This window comes from Heliconius melpomene, chromosome 2, assembly GCF_056956725.1.
Source record: "Heliconius melpomene rosina isolate 202511_hmr_F chromosome 2, ASM5695672v1, whole genome shotgun sequence".
NCBI classification, from domain to species: Eukaryota; Metazoa; Arthropoda; class Insecta; order Lepidoptera; family Nymphalidae; genus Heliconius; species Heliconius melpomene.
In genome coordinates, this window is record NC_140390.1 from 8,867,369 (window position 1) to 8,887,359 (window position 19,991).

At 32.5% G+C, this 19,991-nt stretch overlaps 1 protein-coding gene and 2 long non-coding RNA genes across 3 annotated transcripts; all 3 read left to right on the forward strand.

The window, feature by feature from the left end:
* The first annotated feature begins 1,817 nt into the window (after window positions 1-1,817).
* Window positions 1,818-3,136, forward strand: LOC146540769 (uncharacterized). Its single transcript, XR_014879069.1, has 2 exons — window positions 1,818-1,908; window positions 2,811-3,136. It is a non-coding gene; the product is annotated as an uncharacterized LOC146540769 (long non-coding RNA).
* Window positions 3,137-6,689: 3,553 nt separating this feature from the next.
* Window positions 6,690-7,601, forward strand: LOC146540770 (uncharacterized). Its single transcript, XR_014879064.1, has 2 exons — window positions 6,690-6,932; window positions 7,318-7,601. It is a non-coding gene; the product is annotated as an uncharacterized LOC146540770 (long non-coding RNA).
* Window positions 7,602-12,076: 4,475 nt separating this feature from the next.
* Window positions 12,077-19,913, forward strand: LOC146540771 (uncharacterized). The gene is made up of 2 exons (XM_085203090.1): window positions 12,077-12,254; window positions 18,021-19,913. The coding sequence occupies exons 1-2, from the start codon at window positions 12,187-12,189 to the stop codon at window positions 18,655-18,657; spliced, it is 705 nt and encodes a 234-aa protein (XP_085059216.1). The 5' UTR covers window positions 12,077-12,186; the 3' UTR covers window positions 18,658-19,913.
* Window positions 19,914-19,991: the final 78 nt, after the last annotated feature.

Consider the following 19,991-nt stretch of genomic DNA (forward strand, 5'->3'; position numbering starts at 1 on the left):
GAATGTTGGCCGGCACTATCTCGGCACACTCAGGAGCTTCACGTCACGGAAATGAAGATGCTGAGGTGGATGTGCGGCGTAACGCGGTCTGATCGCATACGCAACACATTCATTCGAGGTAGTCTTGGGGTCCGTGACGTAGCGGATAAGCTCCAAGAGCGTCGTCTAAGATGGTTTGGCCACGTTACGCGCCGGCCTAAGAACTATGTCGGATGCAAGTGCCTTGCTATATCAGTTCCTGGAGTGAGACCTCCTGGACGCCCAAGGAAGCGCTGGCTGGATGTCGTGATGCAGGACATGAGAGCCAATGGTCTAACCACCGAGGACGCAAAAGACCGTGCAAAGTGGAGTAGGTTGAGTAGGAGGGCAGACCCTGGCAATAGCCGGGATTAATGCCAGGAGGAAGAAGTAATAATCACAAGTAGGGATCGCTCTTATTTTCTCCAATGTCATACGTTTCCAATGTAATAAATGTGTAAATGTGTAAATTTCTTATGTTTTGAATACTGGAAATTTGTGTATGTACATGAAATATAAAACTTACTCCAGTTTTGGATTGTAATAGATTGAGCCTGAATGTAGTAGATGGTAATAGATTGAGCTTGGCTGTTGGAACAGTTGGACGTAATAAGTAACTTCACGCTTGTCTTCTTGAATCTAGTATGAAAACAAACTCTGTGTTTTCTGTGACATTGGCGAAGTGATTAGTGCTAAACTGGCACGCTCAGATCGCCATAATTAAAGAACAACAACAAGACAAACTCTTCCCTTTACCCCATTTCTCTACCCCTAACTACTACTAACTGCTACTAACGCCGCTTCTTGTCTCCCAAAGCAGAATTGAAAGTATCCTAAATCTAATCGTTCCTCCGAGTGGGGATTGAACCCACATCCATTTCCATATCTAACAGTGTTCACAATTAGATGATGATCAACAGCCTCGACCTAAACAAAGACTTTTCTATCAACTTTCTTCTTTTTGACAATTTCTATGTAAAACAAACATATTGAGATACGACAACAATTATTATCATCCAATTTAAAATGTTTTGCATTCAGCCATATCTGTCGTGTACCTTTCCGGCGTCGTTTCCTGTCCGATAGGGCAAACATTATATTAAATATTTAGTGATGTGCCTTAAATGTACATTTTTTGACCGACTGCAGCTGAGCCCAAAAAGAAGGGTTATGTTGTTAGCGTACGTGTGTGTGTATGTCCGTTCCATTGTCCGCTTCCAACTGTTATTAAGCCAGTGAAACGATTTTTGATTCACACGTGGTTGGATTTGTCTTGGCGATGATGATGTTACTATTTATTAATTTAGTTTATGCATCGGGTTTTTTTTGATATCAGTAACTAGTTTATTGATTAAAAATATAAAAAAAATCGTACAAAACTGATAGCGGAACGTGCCAATCTAAGTTCAATGTCTATAAAATTTACGATTTTGACATGCAAGACTTTATTAATTAAACACTATTGTTGACTATAACAGACAACAATTTTATGGTGTTGCCAGCATCACGCTTAATCACTAGCGGTGTAGCCGGGGACAATGTTACTTATTTATTTTAGTTTTACGTTGTTAACTGTTCCTTTTCAAATTCTCTCATAACTCAGGCCGGGGCAGTTCAATATCGCGTTCAACGACGTCCATTACCACACCACTAGTCCCCCAGTGCCTACAATTGTTTCCCTAAGCCGATGCGTACACAGCTGCCAATTAGTAGCGTTTAATAATTCCGCGGCTTTCCTCTTAGATAGTGTTAGTTTAAATATCCAACGCAACCAGTACCTCTATACATTCGTGGATTGGACGTTGTGGTTTATTTATATTTATATTTTATATATACATAAGTTTCAATATGGTCGATACATCTGGATCATTGTGTGGTTGGATCTATAGCGTAAGTTTTAAGTTTTTAATAATCTTGACTATAGACTATAATTCCGATGATCGTGGGTTTTACTATTCCGACGAGACGAATCGTGGCGTTGAACTCCGCCAGTCAACTCGTAGTGTTTCGAATTTCCGCCTAATTTTAGAATATTGCATCTTAAGTACAAACTCAACGTCTCGTTTTGATTTACCAGAGCCGGTGTATGAAAATGATTTACATTATTATTATTATTATTTTGATCGATAGATATTATTAATTTTTCAAAATCAATCATGTTATAAGTAATATCTTTGACATAAAATTAAACTAAAATTTAATATATTTATGTATTCTTTATAAAATTTGTAATTTTATAATACCGGTAAGTAGGTACTATCGGGGAATATGAAAAATAAATAGGGTGCATAAAATAGTAGGTACCTACCTACATTTCGTCAAATTATAAATCTCATTTTTTATATTTACTTGAACAAAATTAGAAATGATGCCATTTCCTGACCCTTAGCATAATTTTAACCCCATGCCAGGAACCAGCTTCACGCTTAAGCCCTAATAAATTATAAGCGCCTACGAACATATTAGAAGTAAATAAAGGAAATCGTCACATTAAAAAATACGTAACCTAACTATATTAGAATAAAGTTTTTTTTATATTAAAATATTAATATTATTTATTTTTTTTTGGCAAAACGTTTTGCATATAACATATCAGTGCAAAGCTAAAGAAAATATCTCTAGATACGCCCATAATCTTAACACCAGCTGCCCTCTGTCTACCCTGCTATGTACGGGATAGAGCGTGAAACGATCATCTATCAATCTATATATCTATCTATAGTTGTCTCTACAGTCTGACGCTGTCGTCGACGACAGAAAAATTAATCAACCTATTTATAATTTTTTTGTAGATGGGGATATGTTCCTGGCTGGCTCATTTCGGACTTTTCCAATCATTTATAACTATTATTTATCGTCTGTTTACATTCTTTCGTAATTTCGTCTGCAAAATTTATAACATTGTGAAAGGAATATATCATTATTTTTGGAATACTGTTTGTAAAATATTGTCATCATTCACTACATCATTAAAGGAACGAAGAGATTGACTAAATGACAATTTATATATTACATATTTAATTACACAAATATAGTAAATATTATGAATTCCGAATGATGAAAATTTATATTGGTTGTTGTTTTAAATAAAACATATTGTTCTTTTATTTATATTGTATTTTGGTGGTGATTTTTTTTAATCTAATATTAATATGTCATAATTCATAACTATCTGGAACGCAGAGACAAACATACAGATATTAAAACTAGCATATTATGTTTAAATTTATTCGTTGATAAAATCCTTGAAAATATTACGAACTTCTCACTCCTAGAAATCAAATTACATTGAACGACCATCTTAGGAGTTAAAGAGTTTTATACATCGAGAATTGAAGTCACAACTGACGCCGATTGCGGCTCATCGTAAGGCAGTTTGCTTGCGTGGTCCGCCAGCTGCCTAGCGAAGGGCAACAAGCGGTTATGTTGTTCTACATTCACTCTGAAGAACAGTTCTTGAAGAAAGAAGAAGAATCATCATCATTAATCAAAACAGCTTCATATAAGTTATAGATTTGGTTTTATAATTTTATATTAGGGCAGATAAAAATCCTTGACTATCTTATAGGTACTTTTTATTTAATACAGGTCGAATTAGTAAAGCAGTCTTTCTGTTTTCGAAGAGAGCGGTCGCAGAATCGACGTAAATGGTTCTTAACAATAATATGCTAAAAATACTGTGATTCAGTTCTAAAGGCAAGGTATTTATATGGCCGATTTGATTTACATACTTTACTTAACACAAATTAATAATAATTAACTACTTATTTTTTTTTGCTATACTTTAATACCTAATTAACCAAAAATTAATAATAACAATTACAGTTTATCATCAATATTAAAAAAAATTATTTCATAACCTATTAACCTACTCATATTTTTGGGATAACATATTGCTGCGAAGCAAATATAAAATAATATTTATGACTTTTTAAAAAAGAACAACTGAATAAAAGAAATAGAAAAGGGGTTTATTACTTCTGAACTGAGTTTAAAAACCGATTAACAAAATTAACATGTCTCCCATATAAAAGCAGAGCATGCAACTAAAAAACTAATAAAACTTTAATCAATAAGAGGAAACATTTAACACAAACTAAATATATATAATATAGCATATAATATATCCTTAATTAAAGTATTAAGCTAACATAAACAACTAAGAAACATAATTTGCTGCGTTGAGTTACGCCACTCAATACGTAATGCCTCCATAATTCGGCGGAAATTGGAAGTGTCTTAATGAAAACAGAGTGTCTTAACAATAAGTTTCCAGGTTCCCTCTGCCTTCTCTATTATGTGGAGAATACAGCATGAAGCTAAAAACCAGATTTCTATAATTTACGTTTTACTGACACATATACTATATTATATACACTTATATATAGAATATACACTTCCACTGTGATGACTATAGAGGTGGTGGTGCTGACCAGAGCAAGGCCAATGGCGACTTTGAGAAGAACAGTTCTACTTAATATACGATTTTTGGTTAAAACTGACCGAAACCTTACCTTCAGTCGGTCACTAATAAAATCACAGCATTTCAAGTGGATGATGATGACTTCTTTGATGATGGCCTGTTGCTAAGGTTACACTTTGATCGATGATACAAGAACAATAACGCTAAAAATAAAATTTGGCAATTTTCCGAAAAACAAATCAGATTTATTGACATTAAGAAAGCTTGGTGCAAGCAGAGCAATAAATTTTTCTATTCATAAAGTTTTCTTAATTTTTCTCTCAAAACATTATTTTTCTAAGGAAGTTTCGGTTTACATTTAAACAGGTCTCTGTCTTTGCCACACTTTTCGTCGACTTACACTCTCATTCAATTCCCTACTAATTCTAGTCAACCATGCTTTTAGAGAGCTCTGTCTCTTCTCGCAGCATATGTTTGAAGACGATTTCCAAAATCCTTCCAGTAGGTGTTCTATAGTAAAAAGAGTGTGTAAAGATAATCAAAGTAGCAGATGTCAATTTTGGCTTTTCCTATGCCTTCATTTTAACTGTGTACCCTAGACGAAATTATCTCTTATTTGCCAGCAGGAAATGCCTACCCATTACAACCACTAAAAGTGGTGGAACATTCGTCGACGAACAAATGTGCTATAGATTGGTATTTCAAAGAAACATATCGACGATGACTCATAATGTGACGTGAAATCTACAGGCGGTATATATACATGCTTCAACAGCACTATATAAAATAATTAGGAATCGGGACGAACACATAAGAAAAACACTTAATATTATGACAATTACTGCAGGTGGTGCAACTTCATTCAACAATTTCAACATTGGTGTTGGGAGCTGAACGCAATCACCTAATATCTTGGAGAGATCACAGAACATACCAAGAGCACCAAGCTTCAATTGTACTCTTTATAAGTCCCATAACAGCAGCGAGTTTTAATTAAACTATACTGGTCATCGTACATAAGAGTTTGTTTGTTTAAGCCCTAAGATCTCTGGAACTACTGGTGGGATTTGCTTTTTTGTTTTGTATGAAAACCACACTCCTTAAAAGTGCTTATATATCTCGATTGAACGAGCCTCTGACGTCCTGTAGAGTGCAGGTTAAAGTATAGGTTCCAGATTTTGAGGTACACGGGGATCGTCGAATGAAACAAGATGGTGTCTGTATGATATAACGGTAGGTGGCAATACAACGGTTCCATTGTCTTAACGAATATCAAATTGTTCATTAATATTTAAAAAACTTTTTCAAAATAATTTGCTCGATCTATGCTAAGGCAAAAAAACGATAAGGGATTATATAGTCCGTTAGATACAATTAACAAACTAGTTTAAACATTAACAATAAGATTTCCAATGTAAATGTCGTTGATAAGCAAACAATGTACAGAAAGTTAACTATCTGGTTATAATATTTATAAAAATCATTTAGGATCAGGATAATTATGCAAATATTGAGTAGTAGATTTTGGAGTTCAAATATCTATTTACAGACAATGGTGTATGAGTACATTAACATTAATGAGGGATTCTGGAGGATATAAGTGTTTTGGTTGAAGAAACTGGAATATCAGCAAAGAGTTCGTCAAAAACACAGACAACATAGTGATCCAAGATAAAAATAATAAAGTACATAATCGCAGATCTAGGCTTTTCTAGTTGCACAATTTCTTGTGTTTCTTGTCAGAAGAATTTTTAATTTTGCTTATAATATGTAAAGATTTTAATTAGGAATAACAATAATATGTAAAAGAGTGGAATATACTTTTTTAAGCAGTTTAGGACAGGCGAACATAATTTTGAACTCCCTCAGTCGCCCAATCAATAATCAATCCAGACTCCGGAAGAAACTCCTGGAATTGGCAGTTTCGTAAGTAAATACTTATAGCTTTAAACCCACTTTAAATAACTATGAAAAAAATCCCATATATAACAAATCGGGCTTATTATATTTAAGATATTTAAGTTTTGCTATTATATTACTTCTAAGCTTTTCTAGACGATCAGTTGTCAATTTTTTTGCTTTTATTTATTATATTTTTAACAAAGTGAAAGAAATCCAATTCCACAATGATCTGGACTTATCATATTAATTATTGTTTTTTTATTTGTTACGGAGGATAAAAAAAATAAAATGTTCCTTTATTACTTTTTTTTTATGGACAAGAATATACAAATATAAGGGATATGTGAATAGTCCACCAGTGCCTTCAATTCTTTCCCTAAACCGATGCGTACACAGCTGCCAATTAGCCTGCGTTTAATTCCGCGGCTTTCCTCTTAGATAGTGTTAGTTTAAATACCCAACGCAACTCTTACCTCTTTATATTCGTCGATTGGACGTTGTGGCTTATCTTCATCATATCATATCATTTATATTTCATATACAAATAAGTTTCAATATGTTTGGATCTCTGAGTGACTTGATCTATAGCGTAAGTTTTAAATTTTTAACATTATTTTTCTATTCACGGTGTTCCAACAGCATGGGACCTGATGTGTAACCCTGCGATTCCAGGGAAACCCATGGTTTCCCTGGAATCGCAGCGTTGACAAAAAGAAGAAATTCTTATGTTGAAAATATAGAAATATGTTTTTCATCATGAAATCATGTGGCCGTAGATCTGAGTATATGGTTTGAATTTCAACCCAACATCCCCAAGCGCTACTGAGACTAGTGCTTTTTATAGACAGACGGACGGACGGACAACAAAATGATCTTATAAGGGTTCCCTTTTTTGCTTGAAAGGTAAGGAACCCTAAAAACAGTCGTGTTTACAATCTAATTAACCAAAATAACTATTTATGACTTTTTTGTAGATGGGGATTTGTTCCTGGTTGCTTCAATTCGAATGGGTGATTAAATTGCTTCCATTTATCTCAAACGTTACAGTTCAAGTTTATGGAGCGATCAAATTGATAAGTAAATACATCTGCAAGATTTACAAATTTGGGAAAGGAATATATGACTATTTTTCTAATATTATTAATAAAATATTGCCATTTTTTACTACATCATTTAAGGAACGAAAAGATTAACTAATGACAATGTGGATATTATTAGTAAATATTTTGAACTGGAAATAACGAAAATTTATACTTTGGTTTTTGGTTTTATTTAATAAAACATATCGTTCTTTTATTTATATTGTATTTGGGTGGTGATAATTTCTTTTTTAACCTAATAGGTATGTCATAATAAACTTGACTGTCCTGGAACGCAGAGACAAATAGATAGACATTAAAACTAGCATTTTCAATATACCTTCAAATGTATAGAAAATACATGAAATTGTTATGAACTCCTTGAATAACAAACTTAGAAGTTAAATAGTTTTGTGCATCAAGAAATGAACCCACAGCTGACACCGATTGCGGCTCATCGTAAGGCAGTTTGCTTGCGTGGTCCGCCAGCTGCCTAGCGAAGGGCAACAAGCGGTCACGTTGCTCTACACTCACTCTGAAGAACAGTTCTGGAAGAAAAAAGGTTTATTAACAAAAAAAATCTCATCGAACAACACATTTCTTTCATATAAGTTTCAGATTTAGTTTTATAAGACATGGAACCGTAATTAACGAAGGAGTTTTTCGAAGAGAGCAGTCGCAGGATCTATGTAATTGGTTCTTAACAATAATATGCTAAAAATACTGTGATTCCGTTCTAAAGGCAAGGTATTTATATGGGCGTTTTGACACAAATTAATAATAATTAATAAAATAAAAAATATAGCTAATTAATACCTAATTAACCAAAAATAATAATAACTATAACAGTTTGCTGCATGATTAATAATTAAAAAATATATATATATGTATATTTAAATATTTATTATTGACTCATATTTTTGGTATCACTTTCCTGCCACCGTCTCTGAAGAGTCGAGAATAATATATAAATTAATTACTTTTTAAAAAACAAAACCATATAATACGATGACGCCGTCGTCGTCGTCGCCGATGGAGGAGGGTCACAAAAGAGTGATTGTAACGCGACAGTTGTAGATTTGATAACCACCCGAGGAAATGAAATATTTAAATTTTTCATTTCTCTAATCAGGGTTCGCGGCGAAGCGCGGCGTTAAGTTCCGCCACTCAATACGCTATGCATTTAGAATTCGTGGGGAAGTGCGAAGCGGAGTGTCTTAACACTAGTTTCCCCCTGCCTTCATTACTAAATGAAGAAAAAACAGGATATTTAGTAATTTACATTTTAGTGACACGTAAAGTAGTATACTTACTTCTACCGTGGTGGCTATGGAGGTATTGACCTGGTCACTGCAAGGCCGATGCCGTTTTTGATATAATCGGTTCCACTTAATATACGATATTAATTTTATATATTAATCAATTATAATTATCTTTCTTTAAGTATAAATAAAAAAAAATAAGTTAACTTCACGCTGTATTCCACACACAGCAGAGTAAGTAGAGAAAACCTAGTGCTAAGACACTCCGTTCTCCACTATGCCTACCCTGCTGTGTGCAGAATAAAAATATTTTTTTAAAAATAACTATATATATAGAATAATGAAGTATAGGTTTAACAACATTTATTTATTTAACAAAATGGATAATTTTATTCCAGTATCCTCACAACGCAGTGAAGTTAGTTCATCTTTTTTAACTAGGGGGTAACTCGGGTCGCGTTCAAGGCTGGCCAGTTTCCTTGTAATGTCTCGCCATTAAATTCAACCAATGAATATTTATGGAAAAACGTCAAAAACAAATGTTTTATTTTTTAAAATACCAGCTCTTGCCTCTTGCATAGTACTTACAATGGTGATAGGTCGAAAAACATTTTTTTTTTGTGTAAATCACGTTAAAAACTTACTATATACATATCTATCATGTAATGGAAAATATATAGCTGTAGAATTAATATAGGTACCTAGGTATATCCGTCAATTGAATTTAAGAGTTGGCCCTTCTCAAGTGGTCTTGCTTTACTACAATTGTTTTTATTGGAAAAAAAAAGAGAAGAAACTATGGATTTTATCACTTATTTTAGAATTATAAAAAGTCCTTTTTCTTGTTAGTCATTAAATTTAAAATAAAACATAATATGGTGCATAAAAAACTAACAATTTTCATATTATATTAATATTTATTTCAAAAACCTTGCACCGCCATCTTGCGAATTTTGAGATAAAAACAGAACACAATGCATGGAAGCTGTTGAAAAATTATTATGTCTCTATAGAGGTTTAACTTCTAATAGATATTACTAAAATTAATTTAGAACTAACTCTATAATATTGCATGCGATAAAATTTGGAACTTAACGCCGCGTTTTATCTTGTTAACAATGTAAGAAAATTAAAATAATTAGTTCTTATGAGTAGAAATTGAACCCACAACGTTGCTGTGCCGCTGCGCCACGACGGCCTCTATAAAAATATTTTTACACCGTGTAGAGCAGAGCAGCCATGTACAATTTCCTGACGGCCACAACTCGTCGACCATACTATACAGTAAAGTGACAGTATTGAATTTTAACAGGGAAGCTAAACCATCTTATTGTCCAAAATCCATGATATGTGTACCAAACATAGAATGTTCACAAACTTATCTTTTTCTAACTATGCATTTAAAATACAAACAAAAATGCGGATTTTTACTATATATATAATAAACATAGCTATATGTGCAATATTTAATTATATAATTTGTGATCATAAAAATTCTTAAACTTATCTACAAGTATTTTATAAGGACTGATTATTTTTATGACTATTAATTACAATTATTTTACTTACAACTGTGTATTTAAGGATTAATGATGATAGAGTACATACAGATACGCCATGATGTACCCTTAATTCAAATCTGCGTTCTTCTAGTTTTACCAATCGTTTTTTTTTTTTATGGGAAAAGGACAAGGCGGCCTTTGAGGTGGAGATAGACGCGCTTTTTGAAGGTGCCCATGTCGTACCGACCTGGAAACACTGCCGCGGGTAGACCATTCCACAGTTCGGTGACGCGTGGAAGGAAATTTCTACGAAACCGCACAGTTGTTAACGTAAATCAAATTTCGGGCAGCCATTATTTTTTTTATAGCGAAAACTAAAGACATCGTTGGTAGGTGATTTCCTTTTTATAAACGTGAGAAACTACCTATAGTACGGCTAATTAAATGACATTATTTAACATATATGCAATATTATATGGAAAGATAATTATTATAATATGAATAATGCTAAAAAGATTTAAATGCTCACAGTCATCTTTTAATAATTTTTTATAAAATAATTACATTGAACCTACTTTGTGACTCAATAAAATTCTATCAGAGAGAGATATGTATTAATTGTATACATAGACTTGTATGAAGGGGCACATAAGTATGATTCTAAACGTGACAGGTTGTACCACTCGAGGAAATTTAATATTAAATATTTTCATTTCTTCGCTCTGGTATAGCGCCTACAGAATTCGGCGGAAAGTGGGCAACAGACTGTTTTAGGATTACGTCCCCTCTGCCTACCCTGCTACATGCGGAATACAGTGTGAAGCGTTTCATAATTGAAAATTGGAGAGTCGTCTGCTCGTCTGACTATACACAAAAGTTGTGGCGACGATTTCTATTCGCGCTTATAGTTATTTTAAAAATAATTTATTTATACTTTCTTCTTTTGATTTAACTAAATACAAAACTAGGCTTTTAATTTACACTCACTGTTATGTAAAAAAGGCTGTTGTCAGATGTCCCGTTTTTGAAAAGACTTTTTATTGTTTAACTAGGGTCCTCTTCCATTTAAAAAAAATACATTTTATTTTTCTATCTATCACTATTAGAAACTTTATTTAATACTTAAATAAGTGAGTGGGAGATTACTTATATTTTCTGCCCCCATTTTGGCATACCTCTTCCTTCGCTGAATGAGCGAATGAGAGATCGAGTAGATCGAGTGAGTATTATATTAAATGGTGTCTGTCTAGTGTCTACCCTGCATGCGTAAACAATTAAAAATTATAATATATGATATAAATTTTACTTTTACTTACATAATTATTGACGTAACAGCCACTATAATACATATTGCACAAAATCACAAAGCTTTATTCATTAGGATGAGAATATACTTGACAATTTATGGTTTTATTTAACAAATGTTTTTCTTAACTTTTTTGGGCTTAGCTAAATTTTAATATTTACAATCAGTCTCTTAAATAATAAATCCTCATCAAGATCTTTTGATATCATATACGATTTCCTTATTTACATAAGTAAATTGATATTGAAATAATTTATAAAATTCATTATTCGTATAAAATAAATTATATAGCCATCCATTGTCATAAATGATAAAACTTCCTTAAAACTGGGAAAAATAGTTTCAAGTTCATCCAAACAAAACAGAAACGTTAAATAATTTCAAGAAAATTCACACGATTATAGACAACACGCAGCCCGAAGCCATCGCGCCGTCAGCGTCAGTTTGTCATCGAATGCCGCGAAAAAACATCGCACACAGATTATTATTAAAATTTTGACGTTTTTTAATTACATTTTCTTAAGCAAAGTAATCACACTTAAATCCTATAAATCAAATTTGTTATTATAAATTAAACTAGTTTCATGTTTAAGTAATTTTTATAAATATTATAAATACATTTTTTTTGTATATAGGTATAATTTAAATAAAAAATAGCTAGATAATAAGTATAAAGGGTTTTTATAACGGCTGGATGTTTCTTCCCATGCAGTTGTGTTTTGAGGATCGCGCGGAAAGGACCTTCACCATGCTCTTCTACCGGTTAGTGAGTTTTTTATTTTTAAAGTACGTTTACACATAATTTTTTAAGTCATGGTATGCGGCACAAAGTTGAAAATTAATTTAGTTAAAATGTAATTTAAAAAGACACATAATTTTAAATTTAATATAATAGTTAGCTAATTTTTGCAAAAACTAAGAATGACAGAAAAGATATTTGCATTATGTGTTGTTATTTCTTTCCAAGATTAGATATAATCGAACCATCTTGTAAATTAGTTAAAATTAAATTAAATAAATTATAATTTTATTACTTTGCTCACTATCTCTATGTAGAGTGTACGTTTTATTGTTACAACAATAAGCATCAAAAAGGCTCGTGTGAAATCTATAATTTCTATTATATAACATTCACGAGAACATTAAAAACATATGAATGTGTTCAATAAAAAATCTAATATCTATCAACAAGAAAAATTATCTACAATAAAATATTTAAATTACTTTGTTTCATTTTATTTTACCGATCACGAGCTATTCAAAATAGATTCGTTTTAAAATTTAATTTGCTACTTACATTTAAAATTTATAGTTTATATAAAGAAATACTAAATAAAAACAACGTTATAGCACGTGTTACTTTCTTATATAATTTCATCGAATTGTCGCGGTGTTTGAAAATCCATAAGTCCAATACATAATCCATTGTGAGGCTGTCGTGGTGCAGTAGAACAGCGCCTGGTAGTGAACGCGATGGTTCACTTGTTCGACTAGGGAGACTAGCTAACTTCATGGCTTTCTGGGGAGAATAAATTATTTTCAATTCACCGCTCCGTTAAGAAAAGTGCGGCGCTGAGCACCGCCGAATGTAATTCCTTGATACTATGGTAGGATGGTATGACATTAGGTACTAGTAATGCTTGGGGCTGTCGTGGTGCTCTGGTACAAGCGTGTGACTGATTACGTGATGGTTGTGGATTCATACTGGGGGGAAAGAATTCTTATTTATTAATATTTTTATTATTATTACAAGGCAAAGCGCATTGTTCTGTTTCGCCATTTAACACACAGGGCCTTGAAAATTCGGCGGAAAGTGGGCAACGGAGTGTCTTAACACTGGATTCTCTCTGCCTGCCCTACTATATACGGGAAAAGAAAATTTTACTTCTACTCCATCTGCCATCTGTCATCAACGACAAAGAGAAAGAGAACAGCTAAAACAAATTATTTTAGGAAGATGTGAAAGAGTTGATGAATATATGACGAGATATAAATATGATTTAGTGTTACCACGTAATACTGTAAGATTACGCATGCTCTGATAATAAAATTTTATACTATCGTAAATAATTTCATATTGTAATTGTATATTGTCAAATGCACTTTATAAATCTTTTTTACAACCGTATTTCATTGTAAGAAAGTAAAATCTGAATATACCTAATCTAGACAAAGAGAGTTCTGTAACCGAAAATTTGTAAGCGCGGCGTTGATTGATGAGGTCATTTATATTTTAATAAATATCGAAGAATTAATAGATGTATGTGGAGTTTCTAAGCTATTTTGATTTAAGTAACTTTTTTTTGTGAGGTTATGCTGAGATAATTAAATATTAAAACACACCCTTTCCGTTTGGTGCACGATTTCAGGTTTATTTATTTATTTATTTATTTATTTATACGGATCTCCAACTGTCGTTAGGTAACTCCAACAGGTTATTACGTTTTAAAAAATAAAACTTAAACCGCGATTCTACTTGTAATATAAGTTTCAGGATGAGAAACTCTGAGCAGTGCTTGGGACTTATGAGTTGCGACTCGACTATATCCCTCAACCCTCGACCCTTACCTGATGCTTACAGTCAGACACAGTTCTATTTAGCCATGATTAATTTTTCTGTTTTTTTAGCTTCAATCTGTATCCTGCACACAGCTGGGCAGGGTAGGCAGGGGGAGCCTATGGACCTAGTATTATGACACTCCGTTCTCATTAAGACGCTTCCGCTCCCCACTCTCCACCGAATTCTAGACGCATTGTGTATTAAGGTGGAGCTTAACACCGCGCTTTGTCTGGTCACCAGAACAAAGAAGCGAAAATATTCAATATATCATTCCCCCGATCGGGAATAGAAAGCGCAACTGTCGCGTTTACACTCACAGGGTCACTGCGCCATTACAGCCTCGTTTGATAGATAAAAAACACAGTTAAAATTAACCACACGGATTTAAGAGATGGGTGTGGTTAATTTTAACTATTTTTTTTATCTAACAAAAAAGTATTCAATTAACTTCTCAGTTAACCATTCAAGTGTTTTCGAGTAATCAGCGTACAGCTGAGGTTCCCGCCGGTTACGATTGTATTGTTCTACACAATACCATGTTTTTTACTTATGTTATGTTGCGTTCGCTGATACGTTCGATGAATGTTAAATATATTTATGACATACTTCTCACAATTATTGTCACTTATCGACCTATATGAGCATTCCTTAGAGACCCCCACTTCCTCTTAGAGCAATTATATGGTGACAAGTAACTTGTGGCTGATAAAAATAAGTGAATTGTTAAATTGTAAGAGAAGCTTATTATTATTTAGATTTTGGATATGGTTGACGTAAAATTAATTTTAGTATTAATAAGCTCACTTGTTTTAATATTTTAACAATCAATCGCTATCGCTAACAATCAGTCTGTCCCGGAATATTAATATATATATTTTTATATCTTTACATTGTATCCTGCACATGGCAGGGTAGGCAGAAGGACCCTGGGGATCTGGTGTTAACACTCCGTTCTCATTTATAAACTTCTTTAACTCTTGGTCCAGGCAACCCTTGGAAAATATCTCTAGATTTGCTCATATTGACCACATGGGTAAAGCCGCAGGATAAATCTAATTACAATATAAAATAGATAGATAAAACCGTATATATTCATTACGTCTAAATCATATGAGAACATCTCGCGACGCGTGCATAGAATACTCTAAACAAAAACGTATAAACAATATTGCTTTGTCTGTGAATGAATAGATTATATTTAATTTAGTATTGTTGGAAAATATACCGAAACTGTCGTCGTCGTCTTAGTAACGTGCGATGAGTGTGAGTTCAAATATTTAAAAAAAGATAATAAGAGGGCAACGTGTTTGAGTGGCGGAACTGAACGCCGCGCTTTTGCCTCGATACCAGAGCGAAAAGACGGAAATATTAATTTAAGTAAATATTTCGTTTTCTCGAGTGGTTATCGAACCCACAACCAACGCCTTACAGTCACACTCTTGTGCCTCTGCGGCACGACGGCCTCGCCGTAATAATATTTTTATAGAAATTAGAAATTGAAATCTTTGTAGCCTTGAAATTTTATCGCAGCTAATTGAATTTACGTTGTCAATACAACTTAAATGAGATTATTTTAAAAATAAACAATTGCAAACTAAAATAAAATAAGTTTGATCAAGGCTCAAGGCGTGTCCGAAGTCAGTCGTGGCGCAGGAACTCCAGCTTGCGGCTATAAACGTGGTCGTGGGTTCGATTTTTTCTCGAGAATATAAAATATTTTCTTTTCTTCGCTCTGATAAGAAGGCAAAGGGCGTAGAACGGATTTTTTTATAACGGCAAAGACTCTTATTACTAGATTCGTTCTGCCTACCCTCCTATATGCGGTACCTAAAGTGTGAAGAAAAATAATTCGGATTTCCGAAAACTTAACTATAACTCAATAAGACTTAACTAAAGTATAAGAAACAAAAAGATAATTTAAATTTGACAGTCAACAGATCAAGAAATGCGTTTTTAGTTAATTTAAACGCGGTAAAAGTGGCAAGAGGTATTTATTAGTTTTGTTTATGCGAAGAATATCAAACTAGGTACAACAAAGTGATATTATAATCGTTCCGTTTTTGCCTTTTTAGGTACGGAAAGAATTTATTATCTAATAAGTAATTAAGTAGACGCAAGAATTTCCATCAAAATAGAAAACGAAGGGCGTTTAATTTAACAATTATGGTTAATTGAGCGTGTCATTAGATTCTAGATTTATCTAGACTTACTTACATACTAAATATGATTCATTAAATCTTATCTTTTTAGTACAAACCGATTTTCTTAACCTTCATTTTGTTGTTACCGAGTTCTACTTTAGATATTAAAGAAATAACTTTTTATATTTGTTTTAAAATAGATTTAAAATATAATATTTTAATTAATTAAGAAGTTAATAAGTGCAAGACGAGTGTCCTTCCAAAGGACACTTGTCTTGCAACTAACGGCAAACTACCTTGCAAAGGACACTTGACGTGGCCTATGTGGGGACGTTTCCGTATTATTTCCGTTATTTCGTAATAATTAACGGAACTCAACGCCGCGCTTTGTCTTGTTGAAACTCACTTCTTCTCTTGTCATAAAATCAGTAGAGTTGATGACTTGGCTTATGATGGTAGCTACTTTGTCAAATTCCTGCTCCATGTGTGGATCGCCACTTTATGTGGTGTTGTTTTTTTCTTTTATTAAGTAACAAAGAAATCTGGTTTTCATTAAAGGCCTCATCAAAAATTATCAATAAATGAAAAAAAGTGACTCATGTATACATTTTTTTTCTATTTGCTAGCGAATACCGATGCAATCGTTCATGCAATCATGCTCATTGCTATTATATGTTTAAAGACACAGTGCGGTGTAGAGTTCTGCTATTCAACGGGCAATATCTTAAAAATTGGACTGAATGAAGCCTTAAAAGTCTTAGAATCTTACTCAACACTATGTTATGTTAGCCTACTCTGCTAGGGAAAAAAGGCATAAAGTTGTTTTTTTTATTAATAAAAAAAAATCTGGGTGAAGAAAGGAAGACGGTAATATATTTTCTAACATTTGAATATTTTATTAGGTCATAGACATTCAGAATTATAAAAATACAAAGTAATAAATCTTAAACAACTTTTTTAACTTAAAAAAAAATACACTAAAACGTCTAATTAATGTTGATTATTTCTCATTCACTTATGTCATTCCCATATTTGGTATAAACTTGATTCGAACCTGTTTTAGTTTTGATTCGCGATAACATTAGCTCCTTTTGGATCGCAATAAAATGTGTAATTTGATGTTTACTTTGGTCTTTGCTAGAGTCCTTTACGGTCAAAGCTCTTGTGTCTTTCATAAAATCCTTAACATTCAAGGTCAGTAGGGCTAACAATGTACTTATTTAATATTACAATAAAGAAAACTAAAAATTTTAAAAATTGATACAAACAGGTTTTTTATTATTTCTATTGGAGAAGGTCTTAATTGTAATGAAACAATTTTTACTATCTTCTTTATAGGAGGGTAGTCAAAAGGGACCTGGTAATCTACTTAAAATACTCCTTTCCTCATTTTTCGCCGATTTAAGGACGGATTGGGCCATTGGGTGTTGAATGGCGGAACTCAACGTCGCGCTTTGCCTAGTTATCAGAGTGAGGAAACGAAAATATTAATAAATATTTCGTTTCCTCAAATGGAAATCGAAACCACAACGACAGGCCTCAATAAAGACCTTTTCTTTAAAGAAATACAAGTCATATGAGTTTATGATGTAGTTAAATCTCACTCGTACGCTTACTGTAATTATATAGGTAGGTATTTAAGATACATTATACCATTTCGTGGCCGTCGGGGTGCAGTGGTACTGCTATATGCGAATGAGAGAGAATTATATTATTTTAAGTTTACTCATACTAAATCTAACGATTACTTTCCCATACCAAGTTAGCCATATTGGCTTAAGCTACAATTAAGTGGAATTTATATAATTATGAATGTTTAAATTTCAGGTTCTTTATTTCGATATTTCTATACGTGAGTATAGCGAGGGCGGCGCCACAAGACTCTAACGGTAGCTTTGTCAACACAAAAGTCTTCGACGCTATCCCTACAATAAACAGAACGTCTCGATACGAAAACTTCCCAATTACGATAAGCAGCTTTAACAATTTAGCTAAAAACAATTCTAATACAGAATACGAGCCGAAAAACGAAAATATTGTACCAAATAACGAAAACGGTGATAAAGTGGAAGTATATAACGCAAATACTAACGCATCGTTTGAAAATAACGAATTCATACGCCATGTTGGAACCGATGACGTCACTAGTGCCACTGAAACTGACAAATCAGAGATAACCACAGACCAAGATATAGCAACCGAAGATGACTTCACAACCACAGTTGCGCCTAAAACCACTACCACTTTGAAACCAACCCCTAAATTTCTATCAAAATTAACTAATTTAAAGAAATCAAAGAAGAACAATGTGTCCACAAATTCAATTAAGCCGTACGTCGCTAAAGAGAAGTCTTATAAAAGAAAATTCAAAAGCAGGTGCAGGTGTGAAAAAATAGAAAACTGTCCGAAATTGCAGATCACCGTACCGAGATGTCCCGATGAATATTTCTTGTGCTGTTTTTAATCTTAACTTAGATATATATTTTTATTTCTTTGTAAATATTTGATATAATGACTAATGAAGGTTAACATTAAAATAAGTAAGTAGGTAGGTACGTAGGTTATTTCGTTTTAGTCGTACAGCAATAGTTTAAAGAAATATAACAAGCTCGCCAAGTTAAATTTAATTATTTATTTGTACGGCTATCTAAGAACCAATTATTTTAAATCTCTCTACATACTTTTCTATAATTTTATATAAAAAAATATAAAAACGAAAAAAGAAGTAAATAAATAAAAAATTACAACTTTACGTTCTATGTAAAGTCGCTAATTTGAAAACGCTAGTAACTATTTTTACTATAATTAATTTAAATTAAATTAATGCAACATATTAAATTAAGTAATTAATTGACCGTAGTATAAAAAAATTGAACTGCAGTAGTTACGTTTTTTTACTACAAATAAAATCTATAAGGTTTTACTTTATATATATTATTTATTTATTTAATAAGTATATTTTGTCATCCCTCTACATAGTATATAGTGCATTCAGGGTAGCCAGATGATTTTTGGGACAATTTTTGGGCGGGAACGGAATAAGAGTTTTGTTGTCCGATCCAAGGTGAAATCTTTTTATTTATAAACTTACTTAATTGTAATTATTTTTAAGTACCACTTTAAGGCTTAAATATTAAACTTTGAATAAAAATAGTATTTTTGAATCCCGGGACAGCAAAGTGAAATTGTGGGACACGGGACGACATGCAAAATTCTGACACAATCCTGGATTTCTGGGTACTCCTGGCAGCTCTTAGTAAATAACGTCTTCTAATCCCACCGATGTCTAAAGTATAATATATAATTTAACTATGTTACATATCGGTAACTATCAATTTATCCATATAATAATGATTATTGTTTATTTTTCAATATGTTCATTGATTTGGTTTCATCACATAAATTAAGTATATTTTTTGCAAATATTAAATATTTAATAGTCTGTGTATGTGTATTTTTTAAATATAAACATCTTAAATTATGTTCGTTTGGTAGGTAGTTATAATACTCATTTAACTTTTTTTTACATAATATCTGACTAAAATGTCAGAACCTGTTTTGAGTTGCAAAAAATGGAGAACTTTGGATACAACAGTTATAGTTATAGTATTACAATTTGCAATTTCATTGATTATGTAAATTAATATTGAATATTAATTTTAAGAAATTCTAAAAATGTGTGAAATGCAATTTATTGTAAAATATAATTAATATAAACTACTTATGCAGTTTTACTTTGTAAAAATCTTATTTAAACTATGGTTTTATGGTTGAAATATCTACTGAGCTATACAAATT